Source organism: Octopus bimaculoides, chromosome 23 (assembly GCF_046866305.1).
Source record: "Octopus bimaculoides isolate indiv1 chromosome 23, ASM4686630v1, whole genome shotgun sequence".
Taxonomy (NCBI): Eukaryota; Metazoa; Mollusca; class Cephalopoda; order Octopoda; family Octopodidae; genus Octopus; species Octopus bimaculoides.
This window is the reverse complement of record NC_142950.1, coordinates 32,260,046-32,286,995: the sequence shown is the minus strand read 5'-3', so window position 1 is coordinate 32,286,995 and position 26,950 is coordinate 32,260,046. Positions and strand designations below refer to the sequence as shown.

At 33.8% G+C, this 26,950-nt stretch overlaps 1 protein-coding gene across 4 annotated transcripts in view; it reads right to left on the bottom strand.

Moving 5' to 3' along the window:
- The window catches only part of LOC106870407 (uncharacterized), a 267,331-nt gene that overhangs the window by 94,994 nt on the left and 145,387 nt on the right, over positions 1-26,950 (bottom strand). For all 4 annotated transcript variants that reach the window (XM_089340572.1, XM_089340571.1, XM_089340573.1 and 1 more), the window contains exons 2-5: positions 21,123-21,176; positions 14,217-14,261; positions 6,071-6,201; positions 2,713-2,884 (exon numbers count right to left, since the gene is read on the bottom strand). In XM_089340572.1, coding sequence (XP_089196698.1) covers positions 2,713-2,884; positions 6,071-6,201; positions 14,217-14,219 — 306 coding nt within the window. In that variant the 5' untranslated portion in view covers positions 14,220-14,261; positions 21,123-21,176. The remainder of the gene's footprint in view (positions 1-2,712; positions 2,885-6,070; positions 6,202-14,216; positions 14,262-21,122; positions 21,177-26,950) is intronic.

Below are 26,950 nucleotides of genomic sequence, written 5' to 3'. Positions count from 1 at the left end.
CAATGGTGAGAATGACACACAAAAGTGTTTTTGCAACTTCTGCAGAATATATACCGCATTGGAATTTTTGCTCAATGCATCAGTTTATCGGTCGACTCAATGATGCGTATATCTTTCATTACATATATGCATATCAGCATTGTCATTTTCATCCATTTTTAATTCTGACATTGGACACACACACACACTGTAATAATAAGAAATAGAGGAATAATAAATGGTACTTCTAAGTCTTATATATACACATTTGGAATATTGAAGTGTTGTGTATGGAACTGGTTACTTATCTCAATTTATCTGATAATGTGTTGTGCCTTGCAGCACACTTTTCTCTCTCTCTCTCTCTCCCTCTCCCTCTCTTTCTCTCTCTCTGTGGAAATAGACAAGATCTCTGTATTTTCACAGAATTATATTTGACAAGTTCGAAAGACGAACGAAAGCGCTAATATATGTATAAAATAAATGAAAGAAGTTATTCTAAAATTCTGACGACTTTTTTTCAATATTTAATTCTGTACATCACACCTAACACTCTACACACACACACACACACAGACACAGACACAGACACACACACACATATACATATATATATATATATATATATATATATATATATACGAGGGGGTACTGAAAAGTTCTTGGTTTCAGGTAAAAGAAAATACAGAAGAATCAATTAATTACGAGTTTATTTAACATATTCCCCTCTCAGATTCACACACTTTCTGCATACCCACGACACCTGATGAAGGCTGGAGGGTATACCAGCCAAAACGTTGTGTTAATAAGATGAGGACAAATATCCATCAAATGTAAATAATGTAAATAATGCAAAAAGGATAGTATTTGGGGAGGGGAATAAATCAAAGAATTTCACGAATATTTTGGAGGAGTTCTAGTAACAGTAGTGTTATGAGGGCATGTGCTGCATCCACCATTTGTTGGTGATCCCCTATTACTCCTGGTGGATGGTGCCTTTGCATCACTCAAGCAACAACTCTTTACCACATGGGTCTTTTTGGATAACTGCTGTTGGTGAGGGTTTTATGAAGCAGGAGTGCAAATCCTACCTCATCCTTTAATAGTCACCTTTTACAACATGCAAATTAAATGTTGGGTCTATTCTTTGACATGCCAGTGTCTACACAGTACTAGAGCAACTTGAAATGAAGTGTTTTGCTCAAGAACACAACACACACCCTGGTCCAGGTTTGATCCCACAATCTAATGCTCGTGAGGGCAACACCCAAACCACTAGGCCACGTGGTAGTGGGGAGCCATCTGTTTGTCAGTCAGTTTGATAATAACTAACTGAACAGACTTGTCTCATGTCTGAGTATCATGATTTTAGCTGACCACTTGTTTTAGTTCTCATTTCCTCTGACATAAGTATGTCTAGAATGGAAGAAACTAGTTGTGGTCGTTGTTCTGGAAAACTTTTAAATCAATTTATGCAAAGATAATGAATGGTTAATGAATTCAGATGAAATCTTGACTCGTACAATAAAGTTTGTCGTGACAAAGATTGCATTTATATGTTACGAAGAAGCCAAATTAATTTCTCATGTCAACACCAATTCACAAATGAAAGCTGCTGCTGGCTGCTATCGCACTTTCTGACTGACACACTACTTAATTGAAGCATTTTAAAAGCATGCCGTGAAATTATCTCGAAATCAGATCTTGTTGTTCAACAATAAAACACTGTAATGTTGGTGAGTTTTTGATTCTGGTCTACCAGACAGAAAATAACACAATATGTGTGTGTGTGTGTGCATGCATTTGATTTCTGCAGCTGCATTGCTTTTTTTGTTTTTTTTATATATTAGCATAGATTAGATGGGGCTTCCTAGTCTATATTCCAAAGATGGCTGTTCTTGATGCCATTCCTTACTTGCTTTTCAAATATTTTATTCCACTGATGCCTAGGGGTTTCAGTTCTGCTGTGTGAATACTGTTGGCTAGCATTTATTCTGTTATAGCCATGGATCAATCAATACCTTGTGAGTTACTGTCGTAAATGGAAACTAAAGAAATATGTCATATGTCTGTCTGTCTGTCTGTATGTATGTATGCATTTACCTATCTATCTATCTATCTATCTATCTATCTATCTATCTATCTATCTATCTATCTATCTATCAATCTATCTATCAATCTATCTATCTTTCACCCTCATGTGAGGCCAGATCAGACAGGCTTACTATATTTTGTGGCATACAGTTGAATTTTTCAGACTTGAATTTACAGCCTACAATAGTGAGGTCAACTTATACACCAGACAACTTTGGGGGACCAAAAATTCCATGTGAAACACTGCAGGATTTGGTAAATTAGTGTCAATGTTACAATGTTTATAGTACGTGTGTACACTATATACAACATCAACTTGTGTATGCTGGCACTACTCATTTTTGCCAGCTGAGTGGACTGGAGAAAAATGGAGTAAAGTGTCTTGCTCAAGGACACAATGCGATGCTAGGAATTGAACTCACAATTATAAATCGAAAGCCCTAACCACTAAGCCACATGCCTTCATGTTTACATTTGTCTACACTATAATACTACATCAAATTATATGCCAGAAAATAAATATGATATTGGAATCCATATGATCAAGTAAAACCCTTCAAGGTGGTGCTCTAGCATGGCCTCAATCCAGTGACTGAAACAAGTAAAACGATAAAAGAATGAAATAAAGTAAAAACTTACTGTTACAATTGAATACAGATTTGGTGAGCTCAGCGTTGGGTAGACGCTCTGCATATATGTTGCATGTACACCTTCCTGGGCCAACATTCGCAGTGTTTCTGTGACATTTCTATCAAGGTAATTTGCTCTGAAATGTCCTATAGCTATTAGCAACAATGGATGTCTGTCAGAACTAAAAATAAAAATGAAGTAAATTAATAACTGGAAGATAAAGAACTAAAAGATGGTAAAACTATACTATTATTTTGTTACAGTGGATCTTGAAGCATATAAAGCTATAGTTAACAACATGTAAATACAAGGGTGAAAAGTCCTTGTGGACACAAAAAGCCAAAAGCTGGCCATATGACAAGACCTTTGACGTTTTCTATCCAAAAGGGTTTTCCAACCCAATTTTTACATATTATTATTTATAGCTCTATGTGTTTCGAGATCCATTGTCCCCCCCCCAACATTATTTCATATTCTCTTTTAAGTTAATAAATACTTTTGATGTTGACATCATTATTTCAATTTGTAGGTAGAGTACAAGGATCTTTTGTAAGAACACCTTAACTTCCATCTACCATAAAAATGTACCTCCACCCTGCTCCTCAGGTTTTTTTGTAGATCTGAGATTTGCATGACAACCTCACTAATGCCAGCTTCACAACAGGTGTTTGTCTGTTTGCATCCTAGTAATTTAGCAGTTCAGCAAAAAAAAAAAAAAACTGATAAAATAAGTACTAAGTTTGGTAAAATAAGTACTGGGCTCAATTTGTTTGCCTAAACCCTTGAAGGAGTTGCCCCAGCATGGTCACAGACTAATGACTGAAATGAGTAAAAACACAGAAAACCAAGAACGGCGGCTCAGTCTGTCTTGGCCCGTGGCTAAATAACAAAGAACAGACACTTATCATTTTTTGAGAATTGATATCTCATATAAAATACTCCTAGTTCGTTCCTGTCACCCCTACCAACCAACTACCACCACCACCACCACCACCACCACCACCACCACCGCCGCCGCCGCTGCCGCCGCCACCGCCACCGCCACCACCACCGCCACATGAAAAGAGAATGTCAAAACAAATTTTCTCTGCGTCATTAAATAAAAGTTATGATTTATTTGGAATTATGAAACCCAATTAGAAATGTTCTTCCATTATACAGAATTCTTTGGTTATCTGTATGTGTGTGTGTGTGTGTGTGTGTATGTGTGCGATTAATTTCATTGGAACATATTTATTCTTAGTGACATTGTCTGCAGAGTGTATGTAAGTCCTGTAAAACGTGCTTGTTTTCTGGAGACATTCTTGTAGTCTTAATGCTATTACTGAACAGGATATATTCATGAACAAATGAATGAAACTCAATAAGTGTTTTTTTTTTTATATTTTTAAACTATTCTTGTTTGTATGTTTAATTTTGTGTTATATATATATATATATATATATATATATATATATAAATTTAATGAATGGAGTGAAACGCATATTATAACTGCATACTTTTATTCCGACATATGTTTCGAAGAATTACAATTTATGCGATCCATAGGAATCGGCGATGTTAAAAATGTAAACTTCTCCTCAGGGAAATGTATGGGAGCCAGCTTAAATGTAAGACATTATAACCGAATATGAGAACTATATATATATATATATATATATATATATATATATATATATATATATATAAAAGTAGTGTACATTTAAGTAGAGAATGGAGGCACTTGTAGAGAATGGAAGCACCTGTAGTGAATGGAGGCACTTGTAGGGAGTGGAGGAACTTGTAGTAAAGAGCAAGGAAATTTGTAGAGAGCAAAGGTATTTGAAGAAAGCAGAGACATTTTTGGAGAGTGGAAGAATTTGTAGCCAGGTTAACAGCTCCCTTATTTTTCTTTACACTGCAGAAGGCTGCAAACCTGTAGCAGACTTTAAATTCTTCATGATAAGCAAATTTAACGACATTCTGTGCACTCTCACTTGTAAGGCATTTTGTCTTGTACTAAAATTTCTCTGATGTCTCTAATCTGATTACATGAATAATAATTTATTTAACTATTGACTAAGTTAATTTTCAAAGATCTGAAATATCACTGGTAGAATTAGTCTCCACCAGTATGTCATTAGTAATTATATTTTAAAATCCCAGAGTGACAAGAGACAAAGTTTACAATAGAGTATAATTAAAACTTATTGAGGTGCAGATTTGGTTGTGAGGTTAAGAAGCTTGCTTGTCAAAACCATGTGGTTTCAGGTTCAATCCCACTGCACAGCATCTTGGGTAAGTGTCTTCTACTATAGCCTCGGGCTGACCAAAGCCTTGTAAGTGGATTTAGTAGATGGAAACTGAAAGAAGCCCATCGTATATATATATATATATATATATATATATATATATATATATATGTGGCATCAACATGGATGTTTTTGTATGTGGCACCAGCATAGGTGGTTTTTATGTGGCAACAGCACAGATAGTTTCTATGTGGCACCAGTACAGTTGCTTTTTAACAGGACACCAGCAGCAGCAGCAGCAGGTTGCCAAGTAGCTTTCAGCCAAGAGAAGAAGTGGAATTGAAAGAAGTAGTTGTGTACCTGGTGAGAGGTAGAAGTATGATAGAAGGACAGAGACAAGTTGTCTTGCCGTAGAGGAGATACTTGGCTATCACAGTAGGACAAAGGAGAGGAAGATGAAAGAGTGAAAGATGTAGAGATAATCAGAGTAAGAGAGAGAGAGAGAGAGAGAGAGAGAGAGAGAGAGTGAGGACCAACCCACTGTGAACGGGGGGGGGGGCAATATGAGCATTGGAGGGAATAGAAGGGGAATGATACATAAGAATGTAATGAGAGGTGTTTAGAGACAGTAAATGTTGGAGAGGAACTGGAGTGGTTGAGGGTGGGGAATAAAGATATAAATGAAAAGTGAATGCAACAAAGGTTCTTCTTTCCTTCTTACTCTTGTTGTTGTTGTTGTTGTTGATCTTAAACAATTAAGATTATTATCCCATGATGTAATTATTCCATTTCCAGTCATTTGGCAAACAATTAATAGCTCTGAAATATTTAATGAAATGTTTGAGAGTATATGAGTGAGACTGAGGGTATATATTGTATTGTGAAGATATGTGGCTTAGTGGCCTGAGTTCAAGAGTCCTCAAAGGTCGATTTTCACCTTCACCCTATCAAGGTCAAGTATATAAGTACCAGTTGAACACTGGGATTGATGTTATCAATTTACCCCTCCCACAAAATTCCTGGCCTTGTGCCAAAAAATTGAAACCAATAGATCAAAAGTGAAATTTGAAGATTGTTATTACACACCTTTCAGTATAAATAGAAAGATCTTGTTTAGATTAAATTAAATTGCTTACACTTTTAACGGTGTTGTAGTTGGTATTTTTGTTGTTGTTGGCTTTGTTTGGTTTAAGACTTCTGCCCTCTTGTGTGTTTTCCCAGAAACATGTATTCCAACACCAACTCCTATAGCTGTACAAAGAAGAGTCTGCAACACAGAAGAAATAGGAAATTTGAAATTTGCAAAAAAAAAAAAAACAAAAAAAAAAAAAAAAAGGAAAAAAACGGGAAAAAAAATGCTACATTTGAAGTAAAAGTTGTTTGCTTGGAATTACATTTTTGGTATAAAGAGTTCGAAAATTTCAACAGACAGGAAATTAGAGAAACCAGAGAAAAGGTGGGAAAAAAAACATAACATATTCTTTGAAAGGAAAATAATTTAAAGAATTCAAGTGAAAGACTGAAAATCAAGAAGTGAAACGATATTCTAATATATTCAAATCGAAATAAATTCTGTGAGGAGTTTTCTTTATAACCAGGTGTTTCTTGGTAGAATCCCATGTAAAACAATTGTTATAATATCGACAGATATGGAAAGAGAATTTATAACCTATTCTGTAGCACCTCTGACAAGCGACTTTCACTGTAAGCTGAATCAATAATTTGCACACAGAATTGATAGACAAAGTTGTGCAGAAGCACCTGGCTCTTCCTCTCTCTTTCTCTCTCTCTCCCTCTCTCTCTCTCTCTCTCTCTCTCTCTCTCTCTCTCTATATATATATATATATATATATATATATATATATATATAAAACAATAACAATAATATAAATAATATATATATGTTATTTATATTATCATATGATTGAATGTCACACACCCTCTTCCAATTAAGTTTTATCTTAATAATTCTGATTAGTATAACACTCGGGAATAGAGAAAGTTTTTAACGTTTCGAGCCTACGCTCTTCAACAGAAAGGAACATAGAAAGAAACAAGGAGAGAAAAAAATATATGTGTAGTGGTCAGCGATCTATCATGGCGAATGCCGGACAGAAGGGTCACACAGGAGAGTTAAGAAGAAGCGGAATATAAAACAGCTGTTTCTGGAGGCTCGGTGGTTCAAAATAATGATTGTAAGTTGATCCCATCGTTGTATGAGGCCTCCATCTTCAGGGAAGAAATCTTACATGTGAGGTGATGTCAGTAAGGAGATCAAAGATGATTCTCATCTATGAGCTATATATATATATATATATATATATATATATATATATATATATATATATATATGTATGTATGTATGTATGTATGTATGTATGTATGTATACATGTATGTATGTATGTATGTATGTATGTATGTGTGTATGCATGTGTGTGTGTGTGTGTATTTGATTGAGATGGGGGATTTGTGCATGGAAAAGTGATGGAAAATAAACAAACTACATCAGTTTAAATATAACTGAGACATTTTTGAACCGATTTAAAATTTGTTTACATACATACATACACACACACACACATGTGCAGACGTAAATATTGCTCTTACGTAAATATCACTCATCAAAATCATTAAAGTGCAAAGTACTTTGCGACATTAACATGTTTATTTTTAATAATTCTTGTGTCTTCAGATATTTCATTTGAATGGGAAGAAAGCAACAAAACTGAAACCTTGGAAGTAAGTGACTTGAAGAATTCTTCTCTATTTCAACAATATTTATTGTATGCTGGCAATTATATTAACTGACAGTAATTGTAGAATTACTGACACTTGAACGATCTCTCTCTCTCTCTCTCTCTTAAAGTGTGTGTATATAACAAAAGATGAATAAAAGGAAGATAATATCAAATATTTATCAAAATATCAAATACTTATCAAAATGGTTTTAATTGTTTTAGCCATAGGTTCTCAAAGTAGGTGCTACCGCCACCCCTCTGATGGGCATTGGGATGGTCCAGGTGGGCGCTGGTGCCTAAGGGAGCGGTGGGGGGAGCGTAGTGAAAAAGGATGCATTCAGAGGAAGGCAATAGATTGGGGGACGCTATGAATTTATTATAATATTATTATAGTATTGTATACACATTAGATAATATTATGTTAAATATCAAATGATTCATAGTATATATAAATTAGTAAATATAAAGTATTTATTTATGCATAAAAATAGGGGTGGGGGCACTGGGGGTATTATGTGACCATGAGGGGGCGGTGGCCCATAAAGTTTGAGAACTTTGTCAGCAATACAATAATTACATAATTAATTGTTGTTATTAAATTAATTTAGTTGAATGTGATGTGGACGTTTTTTGAAATATGAAAGTGGAATCACCATTTCTGTTATAAACATAACACAAGAGCATATATGAAAAAATAGGTATAATAATAAAATATATACCAAGTTAAATATAATAGCAGTACTAAGCCATGGCTGTCATGGCTTCTGATCTTAACTGATTGGAAGTGTTTTCATGTACATTGTTTTGTCTTGGTATAAAAGATGGCTTACAGCAAATATTCTGCTCAATACCACAGATTTACTTGTCAGTTGCTTGACCTTAACCAGTTGAGCATTCCCTTAGAGGCTGATGATACATGCATCTCTGATCACGAGCAGGAGTAGTTGGGGAACATCATAGCCATGTGTTGAGAGAAACTCTGCGGGGTTTGGATAATTCACCTCTGGAAACATAGGTGTTTCATTCAATATCCTTAAGTCTTATTCAGGGACCTTTTGAGTGAGATGGGCTACTTGACCTGAAACTTAGAAGTGCTCAAATGATTCAAACTTAGACCTCTGATGTCTTTATGAAAAACCAACTCTGTTGGACTTATAACACCTTATCTCTCGCCCTTTAATTTTCTTTGTCATTTGTACTCCGTGCAAGTTTGATCTATTAATATAAATGTCTATATATTTATATTCAAATATTCCTTGTCTGAGAGTCTTCAGTCTTTGCTTTCTTTCTGTTTGCATGTATATATATATATATATATATATATATATATATATTGTATAGAAACCCAAGCTGTTATATTTGATTTGTTTACCTGCATAATATATAAATTTACATATACAAATGACACAGACAGACACACAGACGAAAATTGCATACATAGACAAACATACAATTCAGTAGAAACATACACACACATGTGCATACAGACACACAGACACACATGCACAAACGAACATACAGACCCTTTAAATGAGCAATAATCAATTATTCCAAAGTTACTTTCAAACTTACCATTCTTCTTACATAGACTATGTGTGATGTTACTATTTGATTTAGAGACTTTAATAGACTTGTAGCTGTCTGGAGACTCAAAAGTTTGAAGATTTGCATTAGAAAAATTATACAACTAGAGTTTAAGAATGATTGATAATTTGACTGATCAACTGTCTTTTCTTTTAATGACGATTTATGCTTGTCTTTTTTTCTGTTTAGGTTACAATGAGACTTGTTTAAGTGAGTTTTATGTCATTTAAATTAGAATTAGATATATATTATTCAAAACTTTGCTATCATACTTCTTTTCCTTGATGTCACTCTAAATTTAAATTGTCTATTATAAACCTAGTGAAACTTTACACTATATAATTAATAAATCTAACCATCCTAAAGCTATAATGAATTGTCTAGTCAGAAACCTCTTCCTTTTTTTATTCTTTAACTCATTTCAGTCATTGGATAGTAATCATGCTGGGACACCATCTTCAAGGTTTTTTTTTTTAAATTGACACCTGCACTTATTTTCTAAGTTTAGCACTTATTCTATCAGCCTCATTTGCCAATGTGATTTGCAGAAAATACCAATCCTATCTTTTTGGTAGATATCTAACATCATTACTGAAAGAATAACCAGGGAATTTAATTTTACAGTGAAAGAGTTTAGGGATCTTGTCAAACCTGTGATCAGAGGCATTCCAACCATGACTGTCCTGTATTTTTTCCAGACACTGAATTCAGAACCATATTATCCAATATCTCCTACTTTTATTTTAATGCTTTTACTGTGGAAATCAGATATTTCCACTCAAAATTTCATTACCCTCAACTGCGGAAAGGCAGTTTTATATACCAATTTATCTTTTGTTGAAACGCTTTTTATTGAGATACATCAGTTTTACTGAGACAGTGTAACTTGCAGAAAATGACAATTCTATTTTTTAGAAGACTTTTAATATCATTACTGGAATGACCATGAAATTTAATTTCACAGGTAAAGGGTTAGATTAAGAGAAAAAAAAAAAAAACACAAGATTTTTATTGATTGCTGATAGTGAAATTCTTCAAATTTTTCTAATTATCCAAAATGAAACAATGATGGCATTAATATTCAAAGAATGACAGACAATAAATTAAGCAATAATAATACTAACGAGAAAAAAAAAAGACTAAACATAAAGTATCTGTGAATGCAGGATAATACAAATATGATATATTTAAACTTATTTTATATTTTTCCTTTATAATTAATTAATCAATTGGTTTAATCCATCTGGTTTTATTCTAATCCATTATTTTAATTTGTTACATTTGGTTTCCCATTTATTTTTTTCATATTTAGCTTTAAATTTATGTGTGTGCTCAAATATGAATATTTATGTTTATATCAGTTTGTTTGTCTTAGTTGGCTATACATTTGTGTGTATATGTGGTATATGTATATGTATGCGCATGTGTGTGTGTGTGTATTCTTTTATTCTTTTACTCGTTTCAGTCATTTGACTGCGGCCATGCTGGAGCACCACCTTAAAGGGTGTTAGTCGAAGAAATCGACCCCCAGAACTTATTCTTTGTAAGCCTGGTACTTATTCTATCTATGTCTTTTGCTGAACCACTAGAATGGTATTGTATGGTAAGATGTGAGAGGTCTGATATGGCCTGTTTGAACATAAAACAGACAGAATTTTTGGGGTCATATATGAGTGGTTTAAATGCTAAAAGGGTTAACGCCATACTCAGTATTTCAAATTGTTTTGACCAAATCAAGTAATTTTGATGCTAAATTGAACAACTTGTAAACTATTTTCATTAACCTAATTGATTCTTTCAGAACAGAAAAAGAAAGGAAAAATTCACAATGCATGACGTCCTTTAATCAAAGCAAAAAAAAAAAATAATAATAATAATAAATAATAAATAAATAAATAATTAATAGCTTCTGTTCTTTAACGACAGAGATGTCAAACTTAAACAGCAAACTGAAAACCACTCACTTCATTTAGTTAAAGTGAATTGTTAAATACCTTCTTTTAATTTAAAGAAAACAGAAAAATTAATAAAATGTGATTCAGTAGAATTAATGCATTGCTCATTTTTTCATTCATAGCAGGACCTTTCTTCATTAAATTTTATTATTAATTTCAAAATTATTGAAATTAATTATTCTTGCAAAATATGATTAATCTATGATGGTAACACACACACACACACACACACACTATACAAAGACAATTTGCAAATGACAAATACAGTTCATTAGCCTATACTCAAAATGCATGTAGTTAGACCCATGTTTACCAATTGTAATAAACATGCTCTGTTAATTACCCAATGCTATATTTTTTCAATTAATGGAGTATGCATTTAAAAGTTAGAAAATTTGACCAACATAATTACATGCATACAAACATACATATGAGTGCAGTCATGGCTGTGTGACAAGAAGCTTGCTTCCCAACCACATGGTTCTGGGTTCAGTCCCTCCAAAGCCTTGAGAGTGGATTTGCTAGATGGAAACTGAAAGAAGCCCATCTTATATATATATGTATATATTTTTGTGTTTGTGTTTACTTTTCCCCCCTGCATTACTTGACAACCGATGTGGGTGTGTTTATACCCCCATAACTTAACAGTTTGGCAAAAGAGACCAGGCCTACAAAGAATAAGTCCAGGGGTCGTTTTCTTTGACTAAAAGACAGCGCTCCAGCATAGCCACAGTCAAAAAGACAGAAACAAGTAAATAAATTAAAAAGATAAAAGAATATATATGTGTGTGTGGGTGTATGTGTGATCGTTATTATCTTTTAATGTCTGTCTTTTATGGTGGAATGAGTTGGATGGTTTAATAGGATCTAACAGGTCTGAGGACTACAATGTGTTCAAATATCTGCTACGGCATGATTTATATGGCTGGATGTCCTTACTAAGGCCTACTATATTACAAAGTGTATTTGGGTACTTTTATCTTAGGTACTGGGGTTCAATTTGCTTGACTAAAACCCTTCAAGCTGGTGCTCCTGTATGGTCGCAGTCAAATGACTTAAACAAGTAAAAGAATAAAGGAATAAAAGAGTATACATACACACTCACACACACACATGTATATATAATATATATGTGTGTGTATATATGGAAGATTCTTGCTCAAATGTGCAATGTATCTAAAGTGCAATCATTTTATCCTGAATGTTCCTTGCTGTATAAAACATACATGTAGTTAAAAAGCTAGCAAAGTAATTTATGCTGAATCTTTATTTTGATGAAGTGTTTAATTTTATTTTCTGACACCAACACAAATTTCATATAAGTTTTATGGAAATTAAACATCATGTATTTATGCTCATATCACTATAAATGTAAATTCTCTCTGTTATTTTCAGTATTTTACATGAAATTTTAATGTCATTTAGTAATATGATTCCATGCTATAAAACATTGACAAAGACATTTAAATACATCTAACTAATATATTTACACTATTTGTAAATGTTTATTAAAGATGTTTTTTTAGACATCTGAAATTAGAAACTATGTATATTGAATATTTTTAATGCATACAGACCAGACATACATACTAAATATTTACGATCACTCACACACAATATCTAAAATAAATTAGCAAAATGTTTTCATTTACACATGAAATTTTTTATAGTTTTATAGTTTTTTTGTTTTTTAATATATATTTTGTAACTTTTATTTATAATTATTATCAAGATTGATTATTTTAAAACTATTCTAATTAACTGCATGTCATAGCAACATTAATAACGATGCTAAATTATCGTTAAATAAGCACATGCGAGGAAAGTATGAATCTGAGAAGACTAGCGACAGTTGGCTTCTGCAAAAAATCATTTAGCCTTAATAAATGTTGTAAAATGATATAAGTGTGTGACTGAGGAAGAACTCCTGACTGAAATATTGGCATTCATTTGTCCTCAAGCTACAGGAATTTCCAGAAATATTTAGCTAACTCTATCGAATGTAATGCTTATTTATTCTGTTACCTACAATCGTTTCCATATTCAACTCATTTGATTACAAATTAATAAATTAAAAATTAACATGCACATGCACACACACATTATTGTCATATTGAGTCTGTTGATGACCACCCAACCGATTATAATGTGATTCTTTTTGTGTCTAATTCTCACTCTGAGGAAAATGGTAAAACAGAATGTTTCATTGTTCATTTTTCCAAAAAAAAAAAGCAAAAATAATTTTTTCCCCTTCTGAACAAAAAAAACAAAAAAACATCTGATTCATATAAATGAACAATGACACATTCTGTTTACCATTTTCATTTTGATTTTGCCTTGATGAGTTCGATAAACAAACAAAAGCGCTAATAAAGAATTATCCGAAATTCTGACTGCCTCCTTTTTCTCAATATACAATATCTGCACACCACTTTAAACACTCTATACACACACACACACAACACACACACAACACACACACACATATAAGGTGAGATTCTGCAAAGTTTCTGTCTAATAGATTCTACTAACAAGTTATTGAGCAGCCTGAGGTTACAGTAGAAATTTGCTAAAGGCATTACAAACCAGAATCAAACATAAAACTACATGGTAGTGAACAAAACTTCTTAGCCACACAGCTATAGCTGTGCCCATAAAATACAAACGATCTTATGAATATTCTTAACCCTTTAGCATTTGCACTATTCTATCACATTGTTTTAAATTCATCATTCGTTATCTTGTAGCTTTGAAATTTTGATGATGTGACTGTATTTTTAGAATGACATTGTTGGGTAGGTATGAAAGGCCAGATTTGGCTGATATGAACATTAAATGGGTAGAATATTTAGACCAGATATGGCCAGTTTAAATGCTAAAGGGTCAAATATTGCGTAAAGCAACATTAGTGATGTACAACAAACAATTCTGAACTTTAATGAAATCATTTTTTTCAAAATATTCCATGTAACATTCAAAAAAAGAAAATGAAACAATAACTTACCATTATTCCAAACAGTGCAAAAATTCTTCTGTTGAATTTTCTTTTCTATAAAAAAGAGGAAAAAAACAATAAAAATCACTCATATATCATGTATCATATATATATATCTATATATATATCTATATATATATATATATATATATATATATATATATATTCAAGCCTTGAATCTATATCTAAACCGTCTATATATATATATATATGTGTGTGTGTGTGTGTGTGTGTGTGTGTAGGAGCAGGTATGGGTAAGTGATTGAAAAGCTTGCTTTCCAGGCATGTGGTCTTGGGTTTAATCCCACAACATGTTGGTTAAATCTTTAGTCATAGCCCTGGGCTGATCGAAATTTTGTGAATGGATACATATATTGTTTATTATATATATAAATATGTGTATGTGCGTGTGTGCATGTGCATATCTGTGTGTATGTGTATGTGTGTGTGTATGTGTGTGTGTGTGTGTGTGTGTGTGTGTGTGTGTGTGTGTGTGTGTGTGTACGTGTACATGTGTATGTATTCTAATCCACAATGGAATTGATTACCAAAACTTCCATATGGTAATCTTGTGCAAATGTAAAGATCTCTGGACATGAAACTATTGGTCACCTTGTTAATCCACAAATAAAGTGTGTGTGTGTGTGTATGTATGTATATATGTATGTATGTATGTATATATGTATGTATGTATGTATGTATACAAACACATGACAGGCTTCTTTCAGTTTCCACCAGCCAAATTTCTAAGTGACTCACCATCACTGATCTAATAAAATAGAAATATTGTTGTTCCCAGATCTCTCAACGAGAGTTATTCAGTAGCAGCACTTTAAAATAATGCTTTTTTTGCCAACCAAATGTGATAGTTTCATTTTGGGGTGAATGCTACTGTTGTTTAACCCCAGGAGACACCGTCTCCAGCTGGTTATATGACGCATGATCTGTGTCCTTATATTTCCAAACAGGGGAGGTTAGCACCCCCACTCAGCACAAAGCAGTATCTGTGGACTGTACAGTTTCAGGGTTATTTCCCTTTGTCGGCACAAAAATGTTTTGTGTCTTGTAGAATGTATAACCAATTTATTGCACATAAATTTTAGCAACAAATTACTTATGTGGATTCCAAAGGGTCATATGGACCTTTGTTGAGAACCCCTGCGGTAGAGGAAAGAGAAAAATATATTGGGTTCTCACAAATTTGGAGTCCTTTGATGATTATAGATCTCCCGTATTAAGACTAACAGGGGGCTAACCAAAATCAATAAGAGCAATAATAGAATGTAATATTTTGCAGACTTATTTGGCTTGCCAGAGGAAGTCAGAGATTAAAGGTGATATATACAATGATAATTTTTCCACTTATTAAGCAATAATAGATTCAATCTTCAGAATACAAGCATAGTTTATCAATCTATTAGTTGTCATAATAGTCCATTAACGAAGGCTGTCAAACATATATTACTAGCTTCGATGATGAATTGAACATTTTACCTCGTTTTAAATAAATTACCTAGAGTAAGTATTTATTATTATTTGTTGATAAATTATTTACTACAGAAATTATATAAACACACAACACACGGACACATGCATTTGTGTTGAGAAAATGTTTGAGTGTGTATATACACAGACAGTAACATACACACACACCCACACACACAAATTTATATATAAATATATATATGATGATGATGATGAAGTGTGTGTGTGTGTGTGTGTGTGTGTGTGCAAGCGTGCATGTGTGCATAAAGTTTAGTTTGCAAGGTCAAACACAAAAAGGCCAAACATGTAAAAGGTCAAACTGGAATGACCTAAAACTCAGCTTGTAAAACTGAATTTTGAAATATGTTTGTTGAGAAAAAAAAAAAAAACCAAGCTTAAGAAAAAAGACCCCATTTATTTACAATAAAAAAAAAAGATGTTTATTCTAGAAACACAAAATGACATTTCTTTTTTTAAAATCAAGCTACATCAGAATAACTGTTTTAGAAGAAAAACAATCTTAAAAAACATTTATTTGCAGTTTGAGAATGAAGTCTGTTTGAGAAACTAACATATTTACTCGTTTTATTGAGTTACATCAGAATAATTATTTTGTGGGGAAATATGGAAAAAAATAGGGTAAAAAAACATTTATTTACCGTTTAAAATTGAAGTCTATTCAAGAAGCAATATTTATTTTTTTGATTTTGTTATGTCATAATAACAAAGACAAGTAAGATGCATTGGACATATTTATTTATGAAAAATAGATAGAAAATAATAATCATTAATTGATTATCTTGTTTCAGTCATAGGGTTGTAGCCAGGCTATGGTCCACCTTGAAGGGTTGTGGTTGAACAAATCAACCCCAGTAATTATTTTTTTTGAAGTTTGATGCATATTCTGTTGGTTTGTTTACATCCCTATAACTTTGCAGTTTGGCAAGAGAGAGACCAACACTGATTGGGGGAGAAACATAAATGCAAAGACACACACACACACACACACACACATGAGGGGATTCTTTCAGTTTCCATCTATCAAATCCACTCACAAGGCTTTAGTAAAGTTTGGGGTTATGGTAGAAGAGACATGCCCACACATGCACATAAATTTACACACTCACATACACACATATACACACACACATATATACACACACAAACACATACATTCACACAAACACACACAATGGGATTCTTTCAGTTTCCATTTACCAAGTCCACTCACAAAGCAATTGGCTTGCTCAGGCCTGTAGTAGAAGACACGTGCTGAAGGCGTCACACTGTACAACTCAACCTGAATCTACATAGGTGGATAGCACAAATCCGATTTTGTCTGGCGCTTAATTTCATATCTATCCATGACATGACCAGTTCTTAATTCATTAGTCTAGCTCCATAATAAACTGTTTAAATATTGTGCATCAAAGTAATTACTAGAGTACATTTTCTCTGTGTTCAATATTTTTTATGTTGGCTTTGGGGATTCAACTATCACATTTATAAGTGATAGCTTTAAAAATCTGATTTTACACGTGCTAATGGAATGTCTACCAGGTCGTTCAGTTCGTTACTTTCCAAGCGTTACATATTCTGCGTTCACTTTCACAATTTAATTATTTCACGACTGCGCATATATAAACCACGCACCTGTCATTTGTAAGTCAAATCGTAATTGCAGCTCACACAAGAACTGTTTGATTTCTCCCTATCCATCAGAAGAGTACATGGAACCTTCTTAAAACACCATCTCAATACCAAATGCAGATCATTTGTCAAGCTTATCTCTACTGATTTGTTATTCAAATTAGAGCCAGTACTGATTTTGGTTACAGCGGTTTGTATCCGAGATGGTAGATGTAAACAAACAATGAGATCTCAGATATGAAATGTCGTAACAAAATCAGTGCCAGCTATGATTTCTTTTCTACTCTAGGCACAAGGCCTGAAATTTTGGGGAAAGGGGTCAGTCCATTAGATTGACCCCAGTACATAACTGGTACTTAGTTTATCGTTCCTGAAGGGATGAAAGGCAAAGTCGATCTTGATGGAATTTGAACTCAAAACGTAAAGACAGACGAAATATTGCTTAGCATTTTGCCGGTCATGCTAATGTTTCTGCCAGCTTGCTGCCCTTTAAAGATATATTCTTTTCTAATCTAGGCACAAGGCCTGACATTTTGGGGGAGGGGGCCAGTCAATTAGATCGGCCCCAATACACAACTGGTACTTAATTTATCAACCCCAAAATGATGAAAGGCAAAGTCGACCTTGGTGGAGGAAGAGTCACTGAGGAAAGGATAAGGGACTGGGCGATGTGGTGATTTGCTGTACTTGATAAGAAATGTCAAGCTAAGTAAAATCGCTGCCTTCCATACATATGGGCTGGTCCTTTACAGGTGCCAGAGCTACTTAAAAAATACCCATGCCAGTGTTGTGTAAATGCACCCATGCTGGTAGCACATAATAAGCACCCAGCTTAAGTGGTTGGCATTAGGAAGGGCACCCAACCATAGAAACCATGCCACAACAGACAGTTGGAGTCTGGACAGCTCTCTGCTAGTTGGTTCCATGTCAAGCTGTCCAACGCATGCCAGCATGGAAAGCGGATATTAAGCGATGATGATACACACACACACACACACACACACAGAGTTTGCTGTTCATAAGTCAGAAAAGAAGTGCACTCAGCATGAGAAATTGAATGTTTATATTTTTTAATATTGCTGAGTAGAATATTCCTGGTTAAAATCTACAACTGGTCAGGCTGTTACAAACAGTTTCATATTGACTATTATGCTTAACAATATTGGCAACTCTTCAGAGACCTTGCTGCTTGCAAACTAGTCATCAGCATTGCTAAGTGTATTAGTCAGTGCAAATCTATTGGTAACTGTCTGACCAGTTATATGATATCATCAGGAATATGCTGCTCAACAATATACACGCATACATACACACACAACAAGCTTCTTTCAGTTTCCATCTACCAAATACCCTCACAAGGCATTTGTTGGCTCAAGGGTATAGTACAGTGTTTCTCAAAGTCATGTGTCGTTAATCTTGATATGAGATCACCATGTTGTGCACACATGGTTGTGGTGCATGTGCCTGGTGTATCCTTATCAGATGGGTAGTCATGATGGGTATACTGGACTTTGTATATTTTACCCCAGTGTCACTTTGATGGCATGCACTGCTCTCTCACTCAATGATAATAATAATAATGATAATAATGATAATGATAATAAGGAATTATAATGATATTTCAAATTTTTTGTACAAGGCTGGCAATTTTAAGGGAAGGGGCTAATCATTACATCGACCCCCAATTTTGGACTGTTGTTTTATTTTATTCACCCTTGTGTTGGCAAGGATGTAACCTCACCAGTGCTGGTCCCATGAAAAAAATTGTACCTTGAACACTCTGTAAATTTGGCATCAGTCGTGCAGAGACATCACAGGTTTAGGAAGACCCTTTAGGCTTGTTGAGGACCCGACAACCTCTCTTGTCTAGTTCTGGTGCCACACATTAAAAAAAAAAATTGCTTAGTACACTGTAAAGGGATTAATGTTAGAAAGGGTATCTGGCCATAGAAACCAAGTCAGAATAGAAATTTCTTGATCGATGTATGGTTCTTAGGTTGTATCCAGGAGGGGAATAACCCCAAACAACAACTGATTCAAATCATGACAAACTGTCCAGCTCATGCCAGCATGGAAAGTGGTCATAAAATGACAAAGATGATTCAAATGCCATTAATTCTATAATCACCAATAGATATGATATTTTTTTGCATGCAAAAATAATATCGATCAAATGTAAAGAAACCACAGAGTTTATCCAAACTTTGAATTTTGTTGTTTTCCTCTCACAAGGGATTACCATTTGAAATGTCAAAAGGCATCACAGAGTTTTAAAAAATGGAGGCATTGACATTTTCATTTAATTATCACATGACTATCTATATGATGTAATAGCTGCATATAAGTCTATTAGTTTTCTTTAATTTGCAATTAATAATAAATCCAATAATTTTCTGTTAGCATTCTTTGTCGATGGACACAGCATGGCTTAATGATTAGTAAGTTTGCTTTGCAACCATGAGGTTTCAGGGCCAATGCCATCAATAACATCCTTGGTAAGTCACTCTTACCAAAGTTTCAGGTTAATTCAAGACTTGTGAGGGAAGCTGGTTAGCCAGAAAGTGTGTAGAAACCTTCCAGATCAGTGGTTTTTAACTGGGATCCACATGACTCCTGTGGATCTATATAAGATTTTTGGGGCTCCACACAAGCAATATAGTATATTAAGCATCCGTGAAAAAATTTTGCTTTAGATGTCTTTATTCCAAGAAACAGGTTTTGTTCTCTGACATTTTACATAATTCAAACTACACAAGTTAACAGGCGAAAAACAAAATAGGGATTTTCAGAGAAGTTTCTACAAAACTCGTTTTTAGACACTGAATGGCTCTGGGGGTCCATCAGAATAAATTAGCAATCAAAGGGATCCCTAGATAAAAAAATACTTGAGAACCATGTTTTATATAGTTCAACTTACAGAAGTTAATTTGTGAAAAACAAAATAGGAATTTTAAAAGAAGACTCCATAAAACTAGATTTTAAACATCAAATGACTACTGGGGTCCACCAGAATAAAATATTAATCAAAGGGGTCCACAGATGAAAAATGGCTGATAACCTTTATTCTAGATGGGCTCTAGCTGTAATTTTAGGGTTCAATCTTGTACAATATGTCTGCCAGAGAATTAACCCTTTTGCGTATAAACCAGCTTTATCCAGCCCAAATTTTCTACTTGTCTTATGTTCAAAAACTGGCCAGATCCAATATTTTACACTTACCCTACAATGTCATTAAAAAAAGTAAACAACCACATCATTAAAACCTTGAAGCTATGAAATAATGCATGATTAATTCAAAACACTGTGAATCAATAAGTATTACATTTGATGGAGTGGTCTGAATGCTAAAGCATTAAAGATACATGTCTGTGGAATTATCAGCCAATTACATGTTTATTCAATAAGTAGTTAGTCGCGGTAATCAAACAACTGAATACTGATCAATTGAAATCAATGGAGATTCATTTATTTTGGAGATGACATAAGATGACTAAGTGAGTGTGTAAATGGTTAAGTTTGACAGACCACCATACAACCAATTGAAAACTTGATTGCTTATAATGTGTTTTTGTATTCAATATATAATCAAAACATAATTCACAGCAATTAACGAGTAATTTTAATTGTTGCTTAGCTCCAGGGGATCCTAAAGACTTCGTTTTCATGATTATCTTAAGCAGTGTCTCATTTTATGTGGTGTCACTCCCAACCGAGAGAAATACATGAGAAACAATCTAATAATGAATACCGGTAAAAGTTTATATATACGGTTATACTGACCGGGTATGATTCTCCAGGAACTTCCAAATATTCTTCAACTCCTGCATCGCCAGACTGAAATATAGAGAAGAAAGAAACTGCTAAAGAAATCTTCAATAATAAAGAAAGCAAAGAAGTTATATGAATGAGAAAGTTAGTATAAAGTAGTCTACAGGCATGAGGCTATGTTGGGGGAGTGTTAGGGTATGGAATTATTAAACAGAGACTAAGAAAGTAGTCTACAGGTATGAGAATATGTTGGGGGAGTGTTAGGGTATGGATTTATTAAACAGAGACTAAGAAAGTAGGTAAAGCTAACAAGATTTGAACTCTGAAGAACTTTTCATATTGATTCCCTTTTGATATGGTCATTAACATTAAAAGAGAAATAATGGTTTGATTATTTCCACCATGGTCCATACCGAAAGGCTTAGGTTTAGCACTGGAAGCTGATGAAACAGTTGCCAATTATACAGGTAATTAAGTGTCATTAGAGCATCCATTAGTATGTAATTAACATGACTAGCTGTGATTCTATATTGATTAATGTGAGACTGAATACAATCACACCAATGATAATAATAATAATAATAACAATATTAATAATAATAATAATAATAATAATAATAATAATAATAATAATAAAATAATAATAATTTATCATCGTCATTAATTAATATTTTTTCATTCATCTACCTGTCAGAAAGAACCACATATACATACAAAGTGTTATAATAGGGGATGCAATGCATCAAAAGATGCATTGCATCAAGGGATGCACACAGAACAGGGATGGAACAAAAGCATTATATAATAATATTGGAACATGTTAAAAATTTGCCAATCGTACAATATACACTGTATGGAAGCACAGGTGCAGCTGTGTGGTAAGTAGCTTGCTTACGAACCACATGGTTCCGGGTTCAGTCCCACTCCGTGGCACCTTAGGCAAGTGTCTTCTACTATAGCCTCGAGCTGACCAAAGCCTTGTGAGTGGATTTGGTAGACGGAAACTGAAAGAAGCCCGTCGTATATATATATATATATATATATATGTATGTATGTATGTATGTATGTATGTATGTATGTATGTATGTATGTATGTATGTATATGTTTGTGTGTCTGTGTTTGTCCCCCCAACATCGCTTGACAACCGATGCTGGTGTGTTTACATCCCCATAACTTAGTTTCTCTAAGGGCAAAATTATTGACCATATCCTGAAATTAGTGGTCCTACTTTACAAATTCTGTACGCACAAAATTCTGTAGTCTGAGGTAGCTGCTATACACAGTGTATGCCTGTGGAAAGTTGTTCATAACAGAACAAAACATTTTGTAATATCAGCTCATAAATATTCATGACCTGTCTCAAAGAAAGTCTTAATTAGTTTAAATTAAATACATAAATTCCTGAACAGATATCAAATAAAAGCAAATTATATATTTTATAGTTAAAATGCAACTTGTTATGCCTATCATTAACCAAATTAACACTGATTAATTTGCACAACTAAGAATTTGTATTAAAAAAAATCAAAACAGAAAAATTTGGAAAAAGACATCAATTTGCTAAAAAAAAAAAAAAATCGAGTAAAGATTTAAAATAAAAACATTAATTGAAAAAATAACAAACCTGGAAACTATTAAATTCACCTCATTAAAATTCATCACAGTAAAGTTATGGCACAATGTGTGATCATCATCATCATCATCATCGTTTAACGTCCGCTTTCCATGCTAGCATGGGTTGGACGATTTGACTGAGGACTGGTGAAACCGGATGGCAACACCAGGCTCCAATTTTATGTTTTGTTGTTTATTTGCTTCAGTTTATTCGACTGTGGCCATGCTGGGGCACTGCCTTGAAGAATTTTACTTGAATTAATTGATACAAGTACTTGTTTTTCTTTTTTAAGCTTGGTTCTTATTCCATAGGTCCAAAGAAACCGGGAAACCAGACCCATGAGCCTGGCTAGGCTTTAAAAGTGCGCATAAAAAAAAAAAAAAATAGTTCTGTCTATCCTGTTATTTTTTTTAAAACACTACAGTGTGATTTGAGTGAAATTTGAATGATATTTTTAGCAGGTCAAACAAATATATCGAAGCTTCTTTGGTTATTTAGTGCTACACAAAATCTATCTTCTTGTTTAACATTACCACACGAACTTCATGTGTCCTTACTAGAGACCATTCTGTTGCTAACTTTCAAACCAGTACCTTCTTTATTATTTACATTTGACTGATATTTGTCCTCATCTTATTTGTTGTTAACACGTTTCAGCTGATATACCCTCGAGCCTTCATTAGGTGTCTTGGGGAAATTTCGAACCTGGGTTCTCATTCTTAAGGTATTTTTCGATGCTATTATTATTATTATTATTATTATTATTATTATTATTATTATTCAGGTCACTGCTTGGAATCGAACTCAAAATCTTGGGGTTAGCAGCCAGCGCTCTTAACCACTACACAATATGTACATAATTCCTTGAAAAGAGTTAAGGATGCTGATTAGCCCATCCCTGCCAAGTGACCAAGTCATGTAAAAAGAATCAGACATATAGAAAAACCCATCCCTACCACACACACACACACACAAACATAAACCTCTCACATTGGCTCAACTTGAAACTCAGTTCAATATTAATGTTCATCTTGCTTTGTACTCAAATATTTTGCTGAGCTGCAGTAACAATTTGCATGACTCAACAGATAAGCAACAGTTTTATTGATTCAAACAACAATACAGAGAAACCAGTTACCATTATAAACACCATAAAAGCCATTTCTTTTATTGCAGAAAATATATTAGAACCTGTTTTTGAGTGTGTTTTTTTTTGGGGGACTTAGGTTTACATTAGACAGACAACCTGTGCTAATTACTAACATATTATATAGTATCAGTGGAAGTAAATCAATACTGAGAGTATATCTAACAAGTCTGTCATTAAAATGCTGCGAGATAATATATTACTTAAAATCAGTCTAATTGAAATTTGTACTCAACTGACTGCACACATGCCTCTAAACACAAACGCAGGAGCTTCTAATGTATTAAAAAAAAAAAAAAGAAATATTGATCGAATGCCACACACAAACAGAACCAACAGAAAAAGTATTTGAATGGTTAAGCTATTCTACACAAACACAGGCGAATTACCATACCAAGCACAAAAACCGTAAGTTAATGCAAACGCAAAGCAAAAAAAAAAAAATACGGAAAAAAAGAAATAAAAAATGATTGAAATGAAAGAATGCAGAAGATCAACTGCAAATTCTGTCAGCTGACCTCAATGTTACACCTTTATAGTACACTGCTCCAACACAGTTAAGCTTCAACCTCAGAATTTGTTCAAACTTGAATTTTTAAAAAGGAAAAAATTCACTAAGTTTCAACTGTCTTTTCCTTTTATTTGTTTTAGCCATTAGACTGTGGCCATGGTTGGGCATCACCTTGGAGAACTTTTCATAGAATGAATTGACCTCAGTACTTATTCTCATCCTCATCGTTATCATTGTTTAATGTCTGTTGTCCATCCGGGTATGGTTTGGATGGCTTGAGCTGGGCTGATAAGTTGAAGGGGTGCACCAGATTCCAGTCTGGTTTGACATGGTTTTTTATAGCTGGATGCCCTTCCTGATGTCAACTGGTCTCATTTTGCTGAACTGCTATGTTACTGGGAGTGGCAGACGTTCTCTCGACATCATTCACATGCGCCTGACTTGGGCTCAGAAGTTACAGCCTGAGTTGTTATTTATAATTGTAAAAATTAAAAGTAATTATAATAAATTTCTATAGAGATTAATTTTGTGAGTTATTGTTGATTTCTTTGCATGCTTATAACAAAGTCATGAATCTGATAGAATGTCTTCTAAAAATGACTGAAATATATGTACAAGTATTATTACTTTTTGTAAAGCAGTCAACAACTATAGCTTTTTTTCTTTTATTTTCTATTTTTCCAACAAAAATCTGTGTTGAAAAATGTCAACTTATTTTGCGTATTTCAAGCAAAGAGCTTCCTAAGATACTTTTCAAAACTGTCATGGTCGACACACAAACTTTCACCTACGCATTCACATTCTCCACCACTGCTTCAACACATGCCAACTTCAATCAATATCCATTTCTCTGTCATATGCTATCATGTAGAGCACATTGAAAACCAAAATTCTTTCTTTGATACACCCACTAATGCATCCTTTCATTGGTCGAAATGTCAGTATTTCTCAGAATTCAATAGCTAACAACCAACCAAACGTTATTTAATGGATGATTAAAAGAGACATATAAGCGTCTGGGATTTCACAACATAAGTGAGTGGGATGCATAAGAGCACCTCTGGGGATTTTACGGTCGTCTTTGAGTGATGCGTATATGTGCCACTAGGACTTCATAGTTATAGATAAGAGATGTTTACATGCATTTGCGAAATGGATTGTGTTAAACATTCATAGTTTAAAAGGAAATATAGATTGACTGTTTTAGAAATCACAGACGTGACATAAATGATCAAATTTGGAAATAGGCGCAGGAGTGGTTGTCTAGTAAGTAGCTTGATTGCCAACTACATGGTTTCGGGTTCAGTCCTACTTTGTGGCACCTTGGGCAAGTGTCTTCTACTATAGCCTCAGGCTGACTGGGAAGTTTAACTGCGGTGCATCTGCATGGCCGCAGCTCTGAGCTGAAACTAGAGGAAAAAAAAAAATTACTACAGACTGTATTTTAATTCAAATGGTAAGACCAACACTCTTAAATTTTAACATCTTCTCTTCTCCATTTTTAACAAATTTTATATATATATATATATATATATATATATATATAGATAGATAGATAGATAGATGTGAGCATATATGCATGCACGATGGGCTTCTCTCAGTTTCTGTAAACCAAGTCCACTGCGAAGGCTTTGAACATCCCATCACTATAAAAGACACTTGCCCAAGGTGCTACACAGTAGAACAGAACCCAGAACCATGTGGTCCGGAAGCAAACTTCTTACCACACCACCACACCTGCATTTATTGGTGTGATTAAAAGGAAAGGTGGCTGCTCTTTCTTATAGATTGTGGGGCCACATAAAGGCTCCTTCTGTGATTGCTCAGCTGGTAGAGAAGAGGACTTACTGTAACTGTAATCACTTTGAATTGTAGGTGCTAACAGCATTTTGTAGTAATCTTTCCACTACATAATGGCTTATTCAAACCAAGTATGTTAATATGTTTCTGCATTGACGGTCAAAGGTTAAAGCAGTAACTTATGAAACTAGTTGACTTGTCAAAATATTATTAAGTGTTAGAAAGAAAAGTTAATACATTGGGAATTCTATGCGGCTTTTACTTGAAGAATTCGGAATGAATATTAGGAATTTTCTCTCATAGGAAAAATTATTTCTTGTAAGAAGAAAAAAAAAAAAACCCAAAATATCCATAAAACATTTCTGTAACATTTTTTTTTTTTAGCTTTTTGCAGGTTTATTTATTTATTTTGTTTTGTGTGTGTGTTAATTTTTCTCTTACCAGTAAAAGATAGGTAAATCCTTGGTGAACTAGTTAATGGATGAAAGATAGATTTCTCAGCTATTCATGTTCTAAAACTAGAAGACTAGAAAACTAGAGACTGTTTCACTTACACACGAACGTGTACAGTCGTTTAAATTGTTCTCAAAGAGAAAGTGTTAGGAAAAACAACAAAATACAATATTCCATTTTCAAAAATCATGCTTTTAATGCCAGGAAGTATTGATGTAGAAGGAATCAAAATGATTACAGCTGATGAAATATAATATGCTTCAACTCTCTCCTATATCTGCTTCTGAGCAGCATGCGTCTCTGTGTATGCATG